This window comes from Lissotriton helveticus, chromosome 9, assembly GCF_964261635.1.
Source record: "Lissotriton helveticus chromosome 9, aLisHel1.1, whole genome shotgun sequence".
Classification (NCBI taxonomy): Eukaryota; Metazoa; Chordata; class Amphibia; order Caudata; family Salamandridae; genus Lissotriton; species Lissotriton helveticus.
In genome coordinates, this window is record NC_136070.1 from 365,697,980 (window position 1) to 365,718,394 (window position 20,415).

General features: G+C 43.3%; 1 protein-coding gene across 3 annotated transcripts in view; it reads right to left on the bottom strand.

Annotated features, from left to right (window-relative positions):
• SYNE3 (spectrin repeat containing nuclear envelope family member 3) overlaps positions 1–20,415 on the bottom strand; it is a 401,530-nt gene that overhangs the window by 134,844 nt on the left and 246,271 nt on the right. For all 3 annotated transcript variants that reach the window (XM_078660113.1, XM_078660115.1, XM_078660114.1), the window contains 2 exons: positions 11,054–11,226; positions 9,429–9,738 (listed from right to left, as the gene is read on the bottom strand). In XM_078660113.1, the coding sequence (XP_078516239.1) occupies positions 9,429–9,738; positions 11,054–11,226 (483 nt within the window). The remainder of the gene's footprint in view (positions 1–9,428; positions 9,739–11,053; positions 11,227–20,415) is intronic.

Genomic DNA, 20,415 nt, shown 5'->3' on the forward strand with positions numbered 1-20,415 from the left:
ATTACTTAAATTCAAGCAGAATTTCTAAGCAGACAGAGAAGTCTGATGCAGAAACTGCTTTCCATGCATAATGAAGACAGCGAACATGGCACAACCACACGGCTCCTGTGTGGTACAGTGAAAACATTTCACAGAGTTGGTTCTTCAACTCTACTTTGAGCAGCCACAGTTACTCTGCGCAGAGAGTAAGTACATCCTTCAGCAGACTCTCAGGGAAGTGGTAGGGCAAAAGACACAACATTCATACTCTAACTACAGACCATACCTGTGGTCTTGTCCATGGAGTAATATCAGGCAACAGGTTGGGGCTGTCCGATGACTGGACACTGGTGGGGCTAACTTGCCTTTTACTCCATACTTTTCATTTCTTTTTTTTCCCTTCAAGTTACGCTGGTTTCAGTTTTCTTAGGAGTCTCTGGATTACTGTTCAGTGCTTAGGTATGCTTGGGTCTTGGTCCTTGGTCCTAGTCGCCAAAAATATGTTGTGTCCTTAGTGGAAAGACACCAGGAGCCAGGATGTATATTTAAGTCTTCTTTATTAAGTCTCTCTTGACTCCAGCCAGCCTAGTGTGGTACCAGCCCCACCAGGAGCAGCCTCCCTAGCTGCTCAGCCCATCTCCAACTGCCACATTCACCCACTCAGTCACCCAGGCATTCCACGCATCACAGGCACACCCACATTCTAACACCAAGACACACTCTGGCTGATCAGCTAGAGGCAGCAGGGCTAGAATACATGTTAAATAAACATGTAGGATATAACACTGTCCTTTGTTTCTGTTCTGAGTATTGGTTTGTGGGTTAAATGTGTGTTTAAATGTCTATGTGGTTTTATCATTAGTACAATTTCTGTGAGTGAATAGCGATGGCGCTATTCACAAAATAAATGGCTAAAGCCATGTCTGTTCGTGGTTTTTCTTGATGTTTTCAGTCTATTAAGCAAAATGTCTAAATGCTTAAAAACTAAAATTTAAATTCACATTCACTAGGAATAAAAAGAGCCCCCAAAAACGAAATTGGGTGTTTTGCAAAAAATAAATAAACTTACAGCATTTTCCTTAGATACATTGTATTAGATATTAACAGGCAAACACATCATCTGAATACATTTGATCTTGCTGTATTGTACACGTATTTTGAAACTTGAAATGTTTTAGTTTTAAATAGACAGCCACCGTGCTCATGTTACAAACATTGAGAGACAAGCTAAATAAACAGGAATATTTATTCAGCCAGGACTTTGCCCTCAGTTGCACGGGTGAAACTTTGCATTTCAGAATGTTGTTTTAAAAAGGTTCCAAAACTAAGGTTCATTATTTTGTATTATAGGAAGACATTTCAATTAAGGGTTTTTCTCTCTTTAAGCATTTCTGTAAGCATATTCTTGGCTCTGTTGCTAAATAATAATTAACCCATGTAATGAAGAAACATTTTAAAAGAAAGAAACAGTAACAGATGCTGAAACAAGATAAGGCATGTGCAAGGAAACTAAAAAGTTAACGATGTCTTGAACATTGATTGGCAATCTCAGATAAAGATCAATCAGGGAAATTGCCTTCGCGAGGTCAGTTTCAGGTGAAGCGGTCAGTTTCTTACAGTTTATTTCAGAGTAATTCTGGTTAATGTGTACATGAACAGGGGAGGCCAGGACACCTTGTTCGCCAGGCTATGTTTGCAGGCCTACGTGGCACAGAACAAAAAAAAAGAAAATGAAGTCAGATTCGAGGAATTACAGAACCTTAATATGTGGAATTATCAAAAATGATTGGGTTTATTAAAAATAATTATTAATTAAGCAAAATAATTATTAAAAATAAGTGCTACAAAATTCGTTTTTTACTATTCATGAAGCGTAATACTGTGACCTCCTAGCATTATAATTTAATTTAAGTTATGTTATACTGCATAATGAGGACATTAGCATATAGAATTTCACTTGGCGCAGGCGTGACAAACTAATTTTTCTAAGGAATTACATGAGAGATGTCTAATGTCCAATCTCTGCAATCTGTAAAGAACATTCTGAGGATGATTAATAAGTAATGCAAGTGTAGGATCTTTATTTTTAAGTGCCCCAAATATCAAAGTTGAATTTGGGTAAAATGTGGGCATTTTTGCCATTTACAATAGCTTTAAAGTGCTTTAGGCTTCAGTAAATGCATACATTTGGGTATAATACAGATTTGCAGGTTGTTACTATTTAGGGTTGCTTTTAATGGCTCGGTGAGCCAATGTGCCTGGTGCAGATGTTTGAATTTAATATCATGGTGGAAGGTTTTAACTTTAGCTGGACCTACTGAGACCTTTATCTATTTAAGGTTGATGAAATAAGTACCATTGCAACAAGCATTTGTTCTCAATACATTAAAGAACTTAATTCCAAAGGGAAAATATGAAAAAAGGGTCTCTTTGAAAGTCCCAACATCATGCTAAATACTCTGCAGAAATTATACATTTTATCCCTGCTCTGAAAAAAATAGTGTCCGCTAGTTGCTTTTATGTGACAAAAAAATGAGGTATTGCATTAAGTCTTAGACAGAAAATAAGACAAAGCTCTTTATTAAAATTTTGAAGGCTACATGCCTAAGCGAGAACGATTTGCCAATTAAGAATTATTTTTCACAGTGGAAATTGTGGCACAGAGCTAACATGGAGTGTCAGTGAAACAATTTTACTTTTAGTTTAATGTTGCAAGATGACTGACAAGATGGTAACAGTTAAGTAATGGAAATTTATTGTTGTGTTTATTAATGTGTATCATGTTTTGTCTTCTGATTAAAAGTTATAAAGGACATTTGTTTGTTATGAGAAATGTCTCTCTTTTGTGTGTTGTGTATTTTTTTTTGCTTCTGCCCACAGATCATTCATGGATTGTTCTGGACGATTTTAAGGCTGACAAGACACGTGAGTTTGGTTGGTTGAAAAAAGATGTGTTTTTGCGTAACTCCTTTGGAAAGGAATGTTCATGTGATTTTCATGTTTGTGCATTTGGTCCTATCATGAATTGTTCTTGCTGGTCCTATATGTCAGAAGTGACACAGTAGAGTGTATTGACAGCCGATCACAACTGACTAGTGACCAGCTGTCAAAAGGAGGGTAAGGAAAGTAAAAGAAAGTGTGAGGAAAGCAAAAGAAAGTGCGTAAAAGAAAGTGTAATTTTGATTTTAAGCCTGACAAATTAAGCAGGCCTGAATATTGGGTTTTGGGCTGCAGGTTCACAGTGCATAAAGTGCATGCAATGGTGTTGTGTGTCACCGCCTATTTACATATGCTATTTGTACTTTGTCTATGCTTTTTTTGCTTGATATACAGCACGTATATCTGATGGCTTGGCATGTGTGTGTTTTTTTTATTTTATGCATGTTTTTGTTTTATGTTGCTGCTTTAGATACTATTACAAGTTCACCTGTGTTGTGAAGGGTTCTACATGACGATGTATATCGCTGCACAACAGTTGGGTGAATTTGCGCTGATACTAAATTTCACAGATATGATTTTTTATGCTGTGAACAAGACAGACAACACTTCACCAGTGTATGTCAAATTTGGCTATATAGTATTGAAGTAAAATAAAAGAGATATACAGGATGAAAGTGTGTCACCTGCTGTTAGTCACGCTACTGCCCCCCTTCCCTTAAGGAACAGGCAGCCCTAGATGTATGTATCCTGATTGGACGTAAGGATAAATTATAGATCTGTGACTCTTGTACATGGTGACCTAATTTCTATATTAAATTAGTCAGTTTTGTTCTGCTTCCTAAGTAGTGTATGGCTTTGTACCATAAAGGAAACAAGGTTTCATTTTTCCCTGAAGAAGGAACTGGAACATTGCTGAGATTACCGTATATGGTGTAGAGGCCAGCGGTAGAGCTAACATTTGTGAACTATTTTGACTTTTGTGCATCACCCATACTCTTGGTATTATGTCACAATCTTGACTATCACCAGAGTAATTTTTTTTTGTTCTTCCTATAGATTTTTCTTTTGCCGCTTCTCCCCTGATTAATGTCACATCGTGTCTAGTTATTGGGGATTTTAGCTGTGTCCTAGTCCCATTTCTCTTTTCCATATTCCTTTCACCAGTTAGCCCTTTTATTATTTTTGTATTGTTCAGGTTCACACTTCCAGATTGCAGTAATGTACCAGAGACACCCATATTATGTATAATTCCCTTTTGTATGACCAGACTGGTTTTCAAGATTTTTTTTTAGGCCTACTTCAATGTTTTCCAGTCTGACCGTCAGGGTAGTGATAGATTGGTTAACTGACTCAATACTATAGTAAGATAAGTTTTCCACCTCAATAGGAGAAACCTTACGTTTTTTTGAATATGACAAATTCAATGCCTATTCTAATTTGGTTTTTAGTTCCTTTTTTCTGCTGCTTTAATTTTTGGTGGATTAAATGTGTTCTAAATCATGGAAATACCAGGACTCTCTAGTTCTTGTCTTTTGTTTCCACATTTTGATCATTAGCCTTTGTATTGTATAGTGCACCTGATGCACAGTTATTAAAAGGGATGTATCTACATGTCCCTGATAATCTGTATCATGTGATTTATCTTTTGAGGTGTTCTAGATAAGGAATTTAGGAACACCTAGACGTAATCATTGAGGGAAAGAAATGTTTGCCCCATTAGACAATGCCACCATGTGTGAGGACATCCATTCAGATAGAATTCCCATGTAGCTATCTACCCTTAGATGGTAGAGGATATGCTCTCACATGGAAACCAATTGAAGAGGCTAAAGGCACTGTTTTGTCTACTGCCTTTGTCTTTGTATTGCCTTTGAGAATGACAGTGTGTTCTAGACCAGAATTGTCCCATGACGTATGGCCACTCCTTTAAAGATTGCAGGCCACCTGCTTGCAGTCCCCTTGTTATACAATGAACTGTTTTTGTACTAAATTGAAGGAAACTAACAACTGTGTCAGATTTCCTACGCCACTAGGTTCTGCGGGGTTAAGTCATAATAACCTACGGAACTCACCCACAATCCCATCAGTGACAGCTATAGATGAAACGTCCCAGCACCCAGAAAAGAAGCAAGGCTGGACAGCGATCGCCAGCGTGCCATCAATGGTATCTCCAAAGTATTGTGCTTGCTTCATCAGAAGGCGTTGAACATCAGAAAAGAAGGAGGAGCAGGTTTAGTGCAAAAGAGCGAAAGAGAATGTTCCCTGCTGTTGATGGCAGGATTAGTTTGAGGCTTGAGTTTTCTACCTGTCATGTGCTGGTAACTTCTGACAGTGTGCAGTCCCTTGAGCCCCTTGGCCTGAGTTTTGGCCACACACCCCCTTTTCTTTGCTCCAACGAAAGTGCAGTGCACCGGAGGATCCAAGATTGGCAAAAGGCACTACATTGTGGTACCTATGATTAAATGAAAGAGCAGCCCAAGCGTCCTCTGACACTGAATAATGAGTGTTGGAGCCTGAGAATGTAGACCCGGGTCTGCATGAGATGATGTGTGCCCATGACTAACGAAGAGCACAATATCTGTAGTGCCTGCAGCACAGGAAATATATTGGTGCACTGCATTGAGACATTGAGACTTTCAAGTGAGCTGTGAGTGTTTGCCAGGAAGGCACTCCAACGGATACTGAGAAGCACCATTTTTCATGAAAGGCCTGAATGAAGAGGACCATGCGGAAGAAAACAACAGAAGCAGATTTGATGTACAATAGACGCCTGCCAGAGAGGCTTCGACGGACTCTGGGTATTTCCCGTGTGATTGCATAGAATGGGTGTTTGGAGACTGATTTTTATTGTTTCTCTGGCATTGTCAATAGTCGCTGAAATAACTAGGAGCCCTGAAAATGTTTGCAAAATAATTTTAGGATTTGCCTGTGTAATGGCAAAAGGAGGGTCTGAGGTTCTTTCATTTTTACTCCATCTTACATTTGTCATCGTTTTGCGTTGCCTTTACACAGGCTGCTCTATTCATGAAGTGTCTCTGCCCTTTGGACTGCAACGTGTTGAAAACCCCCCTCTGTCCTTGCTTTGAAATCAATCTCAGACACCAGCTGGCCTAACTGCATACAGACATGTCCTGCCATTACTGATTGACCTACAGGTGTTGTAATTGATTTACTTGTGGGTTGGGCAGAAACACGAGGTAAGGGGGACGTTCTGGTTATATGATGCCTTGTTTTGAATGTTTTCCTATTGGCTAATATTTTGCAGATCTTGTATGTCCATATTAGGTATTTTGCTTGCTTGCAAAAGCTAGGACTGCCCCTTACTTTTGTGCTGAGTTTGTAACCCTAAGCATATAAAAGGCCTCTGTGTTTTGTACTCTTTAGACTGCCTCATTCAGTTGCGAAGGCTCCTGTGTGACGTAGTCTCACTTAATTAAGTTTAATAAAGATGTCGTTTCATATTTCAGATTCTGTGCCAAGTACTTTGTATTAGTGAGACCCCTGAGATTGAAGATTACAGTTCTTCAGACTTCATGCGCTTAAGTCTAATTAGTTTAACTGAAGCCAACAACAGGTTCAACATTAAATGCATTAGAGTGCTTGATGCACAGCACCCCTTGCTAGGTTTGACGGCTCCTCAGGGAGCCACGGCGCACAGTTTGGGAACCATTGTTGTAAGCCTATTCCACAAAATAAAATATATTTAATAAAAGCAGCCTCCTAAACGTGGCTGCCATATGGTCACGATAAATATCTTAAGATTGAAAAAATATTCACTGTGGTGGACGCCTTAGTAGTGATGTCTTTTAAATAACATCCCCTTAAAGTTGTGCCATTTGTTTTCGACCACTAAACCAAGGACTCATATTGCAGGCAACTAAGATTTTACAAAGTCAATTAAAAATTGTATTTCAGAAACTTTAAGAAGGAGACGGAAATATTCCCATCAAACTGGGCACCAAAGTGTAAGGAAAACAATTAACTGATATTTAAAGTTAATAACAAAAAAAGGCAAATAAAGCACAGATTGAATCAGCTTTGTCAACAAAGAGAAAGGAACTCCTTTGGGCAGATGTGAATAATGTGTACCGGCTTTGTGCAGTGACTCAAAGTGAAGGGAGCTTTTGGGAAAGTATGTTGACCCATTGCCCCAGTCAACATGCTGCAAGTGGGTGGTAGTAAAATGTGAATGACAATTTAACAAACCAATGGATGAAGCCCACTGACCAAAAGCCTCGCTCTGCATGTATTCGATATATACATTTTTTTTAAAAACAGCCTGGTGCGACAGCTAAAGATTTATCAAAGGTCTAGCCTAAAGAAATCAGGAGATTCCGTGCAGAATTAAAAAAGATGTAATTTTCAAAACATAGAAGCCTATATTTTATGTTTAAGTGCAAATAAAGTTTCTTACTCCCTTAGCTCTCCTTTTCCTCATGCTGTTCATTAAGTCAAGTAAGAATGAGGAGTAGAATAATTCTCTTTAACAGAAAACACACCTAGAAAATGCACAAGGGTAAACACACCCAATGCATATGAACAAGGGTAATTCCTCAATTCTATCCATTGTTTAATAAAATATGCCTTCGAAGTGCAACAGTAAGACTGAGAGTATAAGTTTTTTTCTAATTACCCATAGATGGTTCTATACTCATTAACCACTAAATTCATCCAGGAGACGCAGCTATTTATATTTTATAGGACGTTTTTGTCAAATCTGAACCTACTTTGAATGTTGTCCACCTACATTCAAACACAAAGGCTGTAGCATTTAATGAATAGCCCAGTAATCTGAAATATGTTTTGAAAAGGATTTTTAACAAAGTCTTGGAGTATCCATCTTGAAAGTTTACTTTTGACAGCTCAGAACTCTTAACTTGATTTGCTGTGCCTTCTCCTGTAAGTTCCATGAATGTGGCCTGCCCTCGGAGACAACATGTGACTCACTTGACCAAACACTGACAATGGGTATAGCTTGATTAGACCATCGCTAAGACACTCCTCTGGATGTTTGTTTTTTTCCTGAAAAAAATGCAAACCTATTTCGTTCTGCACTGTAGGTAGAATCACGACTGGTAAATGTTCCACCACGGATTTTCCACTGAGTGGCCTTGGATTTGTTTCATTACAAACCATAGTGAGATGTTTGAAAGGGATGGAAGGTTGGAAGTGGAGCACAGGTTTGCTAGGACTTTAGGTCAATGACAGATCACCATGGGTGCATGGTTTTGTGTTATGCCTTCAGGGCTATTTCCTGGATGTAGGTCGAGGTTTTGATGTCTGAAATGGCTGGCTAGGTCAGGCAAATGAACCAGGACCTCAACAAAGACCAGAAATGTTGTGCTTAGAATGGGTCTGATGGTGAGAAGGAAACAATTAGTCAAATTTGCCTTCCATGCTCCCTGTCTTCTCTGATCTCTTTTAATTAAGGGTCCTACTTTGAGTAGAAGACTGTTGGTACTTTCTGCTGCATTTAAAAAATCTTGATCTTTTCAAAATATTTTAATTGTACTGTGATTTCTTTCTACCTGGTGAAAAAAATAATATGAGTTTGGTGTGTTTTTCTCCCTGTATTTGATAGAGGGTGCTGAAATGGAAATAAAAATAATGTGCCAGGAATTGTTAAATCTGGGAGTCCGGAGTACACGTTTCAGATTCCAAGCCATATAAATAAAACAGAACTGTCAAGACAATTTGGTACGTCACTGGAGGAAACTCTCTTTGGTCTAATTCTATGCTGTTAATTTACAATGGTGAGACAAGAGTCGATGAAACACTTTGTAGTATTAATGCCGTTTTACTGGATATCAAAAGAGAGATGATGTGGTCTACTTGTCATAGCACTAAGAGAGATGACAGCAACCATAAAACAAGAGATAAGCAAAACAAGGATAAAGTTAACATAGAAACCAACAGACAAATTGTGTATTATCAGGACTTGACCTAATGGACATCATCCGGATCATCAGCGCACTTTATCATCATCAACATAGTTGATGACCTAGAAAATATCAACAGCACATCCTGCACATACACCAACCCTTGATGAGAGAGCACCCGGACCCTAGTACAAACTCTACTCAACTACACCAAAAAGAAACTCTGTTATTAGCTTTGCTCATTCAGTGTCTGAGTTCCAGAGGTGTTGACTGCAGTAGGAAATTTTAAATGGAGCTTCTTTATTCTAGCATGGGTTTATAAATGCATGCTCCATGTTAGCCTATTTGTGTGAGCTTGGATCAAACGCAACTCAAACTCTGCCACAAATCCTAAATTATACTTTTAAACCCATCAATCTGTCAAATTAATTTTATTTCGAAATATAAAAGCCCCTATAACTGAAAGTACACAATCAACATATCCAAAATAATACTTATACACCCACATCACATTGCAAGCTCTTAAGATCACAGAACCAGTGACTTATTATTTATATTTCCCTGAACCTATTTTATCAATTATGATACACCAGTATGATAGATATGTTGATGCATGCTTCTGCTTCTCACCTGTGCTTTTTTCTTGATTCCTTCATAATCCCTTTTCATCTGGTTCTGTACCTCCTCGTCTACGCTTGGATCTCCAATCCGATTGTATAGGGCGGCCGCCTCTTCCAGGAGCCGGTCTAATAACGTGGACTGGTTATGGACATCTTTAAGCAGGACCTGGGCATGGCTGAACTGCCATTGCTTCTCCTTCAAGCCAAGCTGCAGCTCTATGTCAGGTTCCAGGGTCAGTCTCATGTTGTGGATCCACAGAGTGAACTCATCACGGGCTTTCAAATACTCGCTCCAGTGGAGCCACACCCATTCGATGCGGCTGTAAGGGGAACGAACAGTTAATGAGCATGTAAGCATATGTAGTAACTAATTAAGAATACGTAATAATAATCATAGGTGGGACCCAAGTCACTTAAAATATGAACATATGAAAATTGGGAGAGCTCCTAAATAAGAAAGTAATAAACGCATGATTGTTTACAACAATAGGATTGTTAATTTGGTGAGTTTTTGGAGATAAATCCACTACTCTCAGGGCTACATAAGCCACAATAAATGAACATGGTACACAGTGGAAATGTCTTGTTGCCTACTTTGCAAACCACCTGATTTAGTGTACACACTGTTGAAATAGACATCGTAATGAAAAGTCCAATGGCTAGTAAAGTCTATGACAATAGAAAGGAAACAGGCTAAGGGGTACAACAAGCAACAGGGTGAAACTGTTGAAACTGCAAAGTTCATTTTTCATTACATTATATAGTTAAATTCAAAATTGTGGTTGTTTCTGAATCGAGATTAACTTCTTAATGTTAAGAGCATCACTGTTATAGCAGTTGTTATTTATTTTGTATCTCAGTAATCACAAACTCTGTATGTTAGGACAGATCTATAAAAACACCTACATATAATACTAACAACATGTGTCTGTAATATTTTGATGAAATTACAAATTACCCCACGAATACTGTACATGGTATCATGCAAAAACAACAATTGATGGACAAAATGCAGAACAATGTCATACATTCACCCCAGTGAATGTATGACATTCAGCCTAAATCCATCGTTTTTTTGCACTCCACACCACCCCAGTTCAGACATGGCCATATGCAAATCAGCCTTGACCCTGTGCCTCATGGGAAAAGTCCAGCTCGAACTGCCAAGCCATGTCTTTACTGGACCGGAATCAGGCATCCTAGGACCAGTTTCTGGCTATCAGCCGTCTTCAGCCAGGATAGCTGAATAATTTAATACCCGGGTAATTTAATTAATAAAACGAATTTCGTAGCGCACTGCATCGCAAAATGCGATGCTGTGCGCGCTACGAATTTCGTTTTATTAATTAAATTGTGTACTTACCTGCAATTATCCATATGCCAGTTTTTAGCACCCTCCACCCTGCCCCTCCCCGCCTCCCTGCCCCACCGTAACTCTCTCCACGGGCCGCGGCTGGAACTTTTACTTTCCAGTCTCGCTGAAAGGCTTTCGCAGTTTCTGTTTTTGCTCTAGCTGACTCTAAAAGAGTTCACCCACGTTCTCCAAACTATTTGTAAACAGTTAAAAAACGTACTGGCCCAGTCTTTCACTAACTTTATCAATTAGAGGGCCTCCCTAACTTAGATGGTACTTACCTATGGCAGTGCGTCATGTATGTTGTGGTGTCTTCGAACATGGACTTGATGTCTTTCAGCTTGGTCTGTATCTCATGCTTCTCGTCCTCACTGCTGTCCTGAAGAAGAGCCTCGGCTTTCATTAGCACCAAATCCATCTTAAACCGGCCTTCGGGTTCCATTTCACAAATTCTCTGTGGAATAAACAAGATGAAAGAGGCACATGAAAAGGTTCATGACAATGAGTTACCTTAAATGCAATCTCTCATTATTCAAGAGTAGTAGGACTCTCATGATGGACGTGCACACTGGTTAGGATTGGGGTGTGGTTTTGCATGTACATTGTAAAGGGAAGGTTCATGTCTTATTAGTTACTTAATATGGGGTGACAAAGTCGCACTTGTTTAGTGCAATGAGCCCTCATCTTTTGGCAACTTTGTTGGATCTCATATGTTTCAGTGTGTCAGGATTAGAAACTGTGCCACAACACTTAAAGAGAACCACTTGAAAAGGCCCTAGGTCTGGGTTTTAGGACTGGCTTTAACATATTATTATTATTATTATTATTATTATTATTATATTTAAGTTAATAAAGCGCTCAGCTACCCGAAGGTTTCCCGGCGCTAAAACCAACTAATAGAGAGGGAAAGTCAGAGGGGAGGAGGCTACATGTTGAATAGCCAATTTTTCACCTGTTTGCGAAAGCTAAGGTAATTGGGCTCTTTTCGTAACTGAAGGGGAAGAGAATTCCATAATGAAGGGGCTAGCCAGGCAAAAGAGCGGCCTCCCCTTCTGGCTTTTCTGATTCTGGGCACTGAGAAAAGGTATTGGCTAGATGAGCGCAGAGTGCGGGGGGGGCAATGGTGGTGAACCAAGGATGTCAGATAAGGTGGGGCCAAGCCAGTGTTTATTTTGTGCATGAAACAGAGAGCCTTGAATTTCGTGCGGTTTTCGATGCGGAACCAGTGTAGTGAGCGAAGGGAATTAGAGGTAGGAGACGTGTTGGGGAGATTGCAGAGCAGTCGTACTGCCATATTCTGGACTGTCTGCAATTTGCGGGTCACCTCTTTGCTGGCGCCCAGAAGAAGAATATTGCTGTAGTCCATTCTAGAAGTGATTAAAGCCTGGACTACAGTTTTCTGGGTGTTCACAGGCAGCATCCAGATGATCTTGCGCAACCACTTAATAATTGTGATGCAGGTGGAGGAGGTTTTGACCACATGGTTTTTCATTGACAGCTGGTCGTCAAAGATCACGCCTAAGTTGCGTGCTGATTTAGAGGGGGTAGGAGCAGTGCCCATTTGAATGGGCCAGTGTTGGGGTCCCCATAGAGTGGTATTATGTCCGAACAGAAGAAGTTCTGTTTTCCCCCCATTCAGTTGGAGTTTGTTGTCCAACATCCAGGCTGCAATGTTACTCAGTCCTGAGCAGAGGGCAGATGAGGGGGCATGGGGGTCTGAGGAAAGGGAGTAGATGATCTGGGTATCATCTGCGTAGGAGTAAATGGTGAGCCCAGCTTGCTCCGCAACAGACGCCAGAGGTCTGACGTATAAGTTGAAGAGCAAGGGGCTCAGGATGGAACCCTGTGGGACTCCATACGCAGATGTAAAAGTTTGAGGAGTGGATGAGGAAGAGAAAACTTGGAAGGTGCGGTCGGATAGGAAATTGACAAGCCAGTTGAGGGCTGAACCGGTGATGCCAGATGATCGGAGGGCGTTGACAAGAATGGGGTGGGAAACCGTGTCAAAAGCGGCGCTCAAGTCTAGCAGAATGAGTGCCACGGTTTCCCCCCTGTCAACTCGGTGACGGATGTTTTCTGAGACTCCCAGCAGAGTGGATTCCGTCGAGAAGCCTGATCGGAAGCCGGATTGTGACGGATGTAAGATACCCCTTAGCTCAACGTGGGTGGAGAGTTGAGAATTAATGTGCTTTTCTACAATTTTAGAAAATACCGGAATAAGCGAGATGGGACGAAAATTGGCTAGAATGCTGGGGTCGGCATTAGCTTTTTTTAATAGCGGCATAATCATCGCGTGTTTCCATGCGGAGGGTACAGTAGCTTCTCTGAGGGAGGAATTTAGAAGGTCCATAATGGGTTCTAGGGAGGATTTGTCCAGTTTTTCTAGAATTTGAGGGGGAATAGGGTCCAGTGGGGAACCGGATTTGATTTTACTGATGATGTCGGAGAGGGTCTCAATATTGAGCGGATCCCATGTGTCGATCAACTGAGTGACCGAAGGACAGGTATCAGATGGGGGCCTCAAGTCACAGGAGGGCGTGGGTGGAGAGGGGGGGATCAATGAAAAGTGGATGGGACTGTTGTCCTCTGGTGTCCCAAGATCGGAAGATGAGATTGTGGCAGGTAAGTTGGGTAGAGATGGAAGGGGAGATGAGTTCTCAAAATTTGAATAGATGTTATCAATTTTGGCAATAAAAAATTCAGCGAGTGAGTTACACTGTACCTTGTTGAGACAGGGAGGTTTGGGCTGACACAGTGCTGCCGAGAGTTTTTGTACTGCCTTAAAGAGTGCCTTTGGATGATTTTTTGCTTCGAGGATGGTATGATTGACATGTTCAGCTTTAGCAGTTTTACATAGGGAGTGATATTTTGTTAAGGCGGCTTTATAGGTTTGCTTGGAGCAGGAGTCATATTTTATGCGCCATTTGCTTTCCAGGCTTTTACAGATGGTTTTTTCTTTTTTTAAAGCTTCGGTAAACCAAGGTGCAGGTGAATGGTGAAAATTGTGCGTTTGCATACGCAGGGGTAGGCATGCGTCGGCAGCCTGTGCAAGCCAGCTATTTATAGCGGCAGAAGTTGCAGTACTAGTATCTTCCATGAGAGGTCTGGTTTTCTCGAGACAGGAGTTAAATTTGTTCAGGTACAATTTGTTCCAATTTCTGGATAATCTAGGTTCTGTAGGGTTAGAGGGGATGGTCGATTGCTGACCTAGTTTAATAATAAAGGACACTATGTAATAGTCAGACCATGCAATGGGAGACGGAGCCTTGCAGTCAATGGCCTCTAGATTAGAAAAGATAGGGTCCAGGAGGTTCCCTGCTTTATACGTGGGACCAGAGTTGTGTAAAAGAATGTTTAAAGCAGCCAAATCTTGTAGGAGATTGCTACTGGTAGTACATGAGGGATCATTCAGGTGTAGGTTGAGGTCACCGATAATGGAAACATTTGTAGAGCTCTGGATTAGCGGTGCTATATACTCCGGAAGAGAGGCTGCCCAAGAATTCGCTGGGCCCGGGGGGCGGTAGATAAGCAGCCCAGAGAGAGTAAAATTGGGAGAAAGTGAAAGCTTGAACAAACCTGCCTCACAGTTGGGTAACACAAAGTCATCCCATTTGCAGGAATATAATCTTTTGTACACTATGGCAATACCTCCACCTTCTTTCTTAGGTCTATTTTTCCCAACGTAAGTATAGTTGTCTGGGAGAGCGGCGGCAATATCCGGGCCAGAGTGGTCTTTTAGCCATGTCTCTGTAAGAAAGAGAGCTGCCGGTTTCTCCGAGACCAAAAGATCGAATATCTCTCTCTTATGTTTGCCCAGAGATCTACAGTTTAAGCTGAACAGTGTTCTAGTTAGGGTCTGGTCAGTGTCTGTAGTTTTGGGGCGTAAGGGAGGGAAGTTTGAGGTGGCTATGTTGGTTATAGAGGGAAGGGAGGTAAGAGGGAGCCTGCAGATAGAGCAGGCACAAGGGGCGCAGTGAGGATTCAAGGTAGTGCAGTGGTCATGCTGGGGAGGCATGAGATTGAGGAGGGTTTCCCTAGAGTAAGTGTAGGATAGCCCTGGGAGTGAAGGGGCAGGGGCCGTCGTCCCTAGTCCCGGCCCGTCACGGACGGGCGCAGACGGGCTTGCCTTAGGCGTGCCTTCGGCGCGCAAACGGCGCGCCCGCTGCGCTCGTCCGCTGCGCTTCCTAGGGTTGCACATTTATATATGTGTGCCGGAAAAAGGATGAGGATATAGCGGGGCGTGGCCTAAAAAGTGGGCGTGGCTAGCGGCCTCGCCGCTGATGGCGGCGGCAAGATTACAGGTTGGACACAGGTCCCCAGACAATAACAGGTACTTTTTAAGATCAAATACAAGTTAAAAATGAATTTTGTAGGTCATACCAACGTATGTTGAGCACTAGCTTTCACAACTGCTCTGTTTATCGCAATAACGCATGCCCTGATGTCTTTGACAATGCTGGGAAATGAAGTAGAAAAAATGAATGTTTTGTGTGTAGAACACCTGCAGGAGTTTATGAATTCGATGTGCAAGCACGTGTAAAATATCCCCTCCTGCTTTCCAGTGCAAGCACACCCAGGAAGTAGAAAAGATGCAGCAACAGCACATAGCATGAGGTGAGATAGCAATGCTCCTCTGAGGGGTGTCAGAGACCATTCTATGTGTATTTTAAAGTACTGGTATGAATACGCCCTGTAGACCTCTGCGTGGTCATGTCAGACCTACAAACAAGGAGACCAGGAGGTGCAAGAAGTGCATCTGGACCCATCTCTACTAGTAATCCTAGCTCTTAATCCATTGACCTGTTGTTGTCATTCACTTTTATATCCTACCCACCACAGCATACAGCATGGGACAGTTGACAAACTACACTGTGAGTGACGGTGTTCTTCTCTTTCACATGGAGCACACAGATGCACAACAAAGCTTCTTTATGTGCCAGGAATTCTACAGTAATGTGTGCTTTTTAGGGCTAAATAAATTTTGCTCTGCCCATTTTTAGGTCTCGCCTGAGCAAGTGCGCATGCGCAAATCTGCAAGGCTTTTAGTTAGGGGCTTTAAACTCAAAACACACACTTGTGTGTGTGCTTTTTTTTAATCTCCCGCTATTGGCCTTTGCGTTCGTCTTTCTAAGAAAGACAGCGCGCAATTGGCCCAAGGCGGGTGCATGCCCTGCCTTCTATGTCCCCTGGCCTAGGGTGCTCGGGAGTAAGCAGCAGCGCAGCCGGGTGCCAGCTGCATACCTCGCATTCCAGGCAGTGCACGCGCACTGCGCTTGTTACCAAGTGACATCTGTCGCTTTAGACTCTTTAATTGTGGCTGGTTTCTCGACTCATGCTTGCTCCTGTCACCCTCCTCCTTGTGCAGGCGCTGTACCTCGGTACCCTAGGCTTGAGTAAAAAGCTGCTGCTCCCTGCGGTATATAGAAACACTCTGAGCTGTCACTCCAGCAGAATCTGCATGCTGTACAGCGGGCTGCAATGTTCTCAGTAAACAGTCCTAGGAAAGTCTTTAAATAGCTCACTACAGGTACAGGCGAAGTTTTTGGCATTTTGCAAAAGCAAAAAATGATAATCGATATGTTACCCTTTTTTGAAAGCTCAGTAAAATTAATTTTTCTTCTTATCTTTTTGGTCGAGCCTGCCCCACAACAGCAGCTTTCAGCTTGCGAAATACCTATTGTGTTCTTATCAAGACCATAGCTTACCGCCCATTGGGTATCATTCGTTGTCTTTACTGATTTGGCTGCCTTCTATTCAATGGTGTGCCTTGTCCATCTTGTGGCTGCTCCCTCCAGGAACATTACCAATTTACTTGTGCCTTACTACTGCGCAAAAGAACGACTTTTTTTATGCATCTTAAGCACTTGACAAGAGTGCATGTGTTTTCCAGTTGACTCCCTAGTGTGCTTGCCTTCTCGTCTCCAACTGGCTCCATGTTGCTGTGCATTTCTCCCCGCCCCCTTCCGTGAAGCACTCTCCCTCATTTTTGTCCACCCCATTGCCTTCTCACCCGTGTGCTTCTCCCCACCACTCCACTTGTTAGCTTTCCCACCCACGTTCCCTTCTTTCTCACAAATTTCCTTTCTCCACCACTCAGTGTTGTTCCCCACTGTTAGAAATGGGATTTCTGGTTGGCTAAGGCTTGCGCCAATACCAGGCAGAAACCCCCACTCTAGTCAGGGCAAGGGAGTTACACACTGAGGATAACCCCTGCTCACCCTCTTGGTAGCTTGGCACGAGCAGTCAGGCTTATCTCAGAGGCAATGTGTAAAGCGTTTGCGCAACACACACACAGCAGCAACAGACTAGGCACACCACAAAAGGAACTCCACACAAGGTTATATAGAAAATAGCCTTTGTATTGTCATACCACACATTAGATCATAATCACACAATGTACATTGTGCCACCTGGCACGGGGCAATATTCACAGGGGATTATATACAGGACAGGGCCAGTCGGGCCATTGTCAAAACCATCAGAACAGGTAAGTAAATGTAAAACACAACCAGTAACTACTGGTACCATAATGACCTAAGCATTATCATATTAGACATAAACCCACACTAGGCCCAAACCTCATCAGCATAAATACATTACGCACTGGGCCTCACCAGCATAAACACATTATGCAATAACCCCATAAGCATAAACACATTACGCAAATAGGTACTACCTCAAAACATCACAACATGACATTAGGCATCGCAAGCATAAACACACAGTGCACCACAGGACCCCCAAGCCAACTGGCCTATCACTAGGGCTCAAATGCCCTCTGTCCCAAAATGTCAGGGTGGCTGCCAATGCAGCAGAATCCACACTTGCGCAATTGCGCTGGGACAGAGTAGTGTCTCTCACTCCTACCTCCTTCAACAATCCCCCCAAAGGAATGCTGGCCTAAACGTGGCAGCTGCCCACTAAGTGCTGTACCACTGTGCCCTCTCTTGTCCCACTCTGGGACTTCTCAAACTCATGCCTATCTCGTTACAGCTGTGGCACTTTTCATAAGGGGGGGCCCGGCACCTCTGTGCCCTCTGGACCCCCATGTGGCTCTAAACACATGCCTCCATCGGGGCGGACCGCCCAGGCACCGACAGTGTGCCTCGAAATGCCCCCAAACAATGAATGTCTCGTTGGAGCGGCTACCTGCCAGACTGGGCCGCCCAGAATCTGATCCTCCAGCCTGTGCCTCGATCGGCACCACAAAAACGAAGAAGCCACTACTTACAGGGCTCTCCATGTGGCTGGACTCTCGCTCTGCTCCCTAGCGCTGGAGCCGCTTCTCCTCTCTGCAGGGCTTTCCTCTACTCTCGGGAGCCCCGTGAGGCATGGACAGTCTTCTTTCCCGTCCCGCCGGGCCTCTTCACAACAGCTCACCTCTTTGCCTACGCGGGGCTTCCCTCCACTCATGGGAGCCACGCTACACCTCTCCTGTCTTCTGGTCGCCTTCCCCTGGATGGGGGGAGGGCGGAAGTGACGCTGGCGAGTCCCCGCCCAAAGTCAGGCGGATGCGCCTGTCTTCCCTTTACAGCTCGGGCCGTGGCGATGATTTCTCCCGGGCAATACGGGGTAGGCTTCCGTTTTAAACACAGACAGTGGCGGGATGGGCACCCGCAATCAGGATGCTGGCGGGGTGGGCACCCGCCAGAACAAGCAGACAAGCAGGGTGGGCACCTGCAAAGTCAGAAAAGAATGCGGGGTGGGCACCCGCCAATTCCAGCATTACTGGGGGAATCCCTACAGTGGGGGAATCCCTACACTGGGGGAATCCCTACGCTGGGTGATTCCCTCTATCTCTGTCTCTGCAGCACCGCGCTGCACAGCCCAAGCGCTCCTCTCCCATGGCAAGACCTTGCTCTCACAGGGCACCAGGAAATCAAAAGGAGCAGCGTTCACAGGGTGCAAGGAACCATAGCTGCAAAAGTCCTCAGCCATCAACGGGGCAATGCGGGGCCCAGGGAGGCAAGCCCTCCTGGCAGGTCCTCCTGGGCCCCATCAGCAAGCCCCAGGAAATTCAGGAACAGCACAGCATCATGGAAGAGAACCCCCTCCTGGGGTCACAACCCCTATATGTATATCCAGATTATCTGTGTCTGTTAGTGCAGGGCATGGGGGAACCAGATGCAACTGGTTCAGGGGGAATTGCAGCACTGTTTGGCCAGCTCCTCTTCCCCTTTGTCAGGTGGGGGCTTGTCATCAGACACACCACAGGGGGGCAGAGACAGCATTCCCTAGGGCAGGCACCATCCTATTCAGAGTCAGGGGATTACCCCACCCACTACTCCCAGCCCAGATGTCCTATTCAGCCCAGCTGACTCACCATGCCCCTCCTGAAGCCACCCACACCTCCCAGCGCCTGTCACTCACAAGCCAGACATGCAATTCACATCAGGCAGGCAGACACATGGCACACAGAAATGCCAACTTCTAAAAGTGGTATTTCTCCACCAGTCATCATAAATCTGTGCATACCATTGCGCAGCATTTATTCTCACAAGTTCATACACACTAAACTCTACCCTGCCGCTCCTCTCATAGCAGGAACTACCACGGACACACTTATCCCCAATGCATTCCTATGGGAGGGCAGGCCAATCTCACCACATGCACACAGAGAGCGCAAGCACTTTACACTGGACCACAGTGTTAGAGTGCCCAGAGGCCTAAAATCACCAACACCTGGTTACAGACAAAACAAAACGTTCATGGGTGAACCTGCCAAAAAGAGCCAAGTCCAACACCCACCCATCTGTATTGCTTCCCCACCCGCACTCTTGTTTTGCTTCCTCCCACTGCCCCCCCAGTGTTGCTTAGCCCTCCCTACTTCCCGTGTAGTTTCTACCCCTCTTTGTTGCTTCCATCCCCATGTTGCTCTCCCCTCCCGCTTTTGTGTTTTTGTTTTATTTTTATTTACCAATACAACTGAGAACAGTAAACAAAAAAGAAAACTAGCACCCGTTCCATTTTGTAGGCGCACGCACGTAGACTGCGGCATCATAGGGCTTCTTTTTACTCTTATTTATCCATGCTGTACAGTATCGCTAAAACCACTGGGAAAGCCGCTAGGTCCCAAAGGTGAGACCTGTTGGCTTTGCTAATGCTGGTTTTATTTTTGAGATTCAAGAAAGTCAGGTAGCTTTCCCACCAACAGCGTTTTGCAGAAACCATGACACAGAAAACAAATACTGACAAAGCCAAAAGGCCAGTGGCCAACAACTAAACTTATGGGATTGCCAGTGCTTGTGTATTATGTGGCGATGGGTGTGGGACCAGTCCCAAGGAAGGACATTTGGCAGACCCACTAGGCAAACAAGTGTAATAAAATAGGCAAAGCTCACATTGAGTCACTTCCTGGATTATCTACCTGGGAATGGTGAGAGACCGAGTTAAATATGATCAATCTTTAACTTTAGAATTATTGGATTTAGACATTGTTGAATTAGATTAGTTTACCCATTAGATCACCCCTGCAGGTGATAGATAGTAATACCACCTTCTCATTCGCATCAGACGGGCCCGATTCACAGAACTAACTTATGACAAAATCCTAAACGTACTACTTTTGGTATTCACAGAAGGCATTTAGTAGTCAAGTTAGTATTTTGTTATAAATTAGGATTTTGACTTAAATTAGGATTTT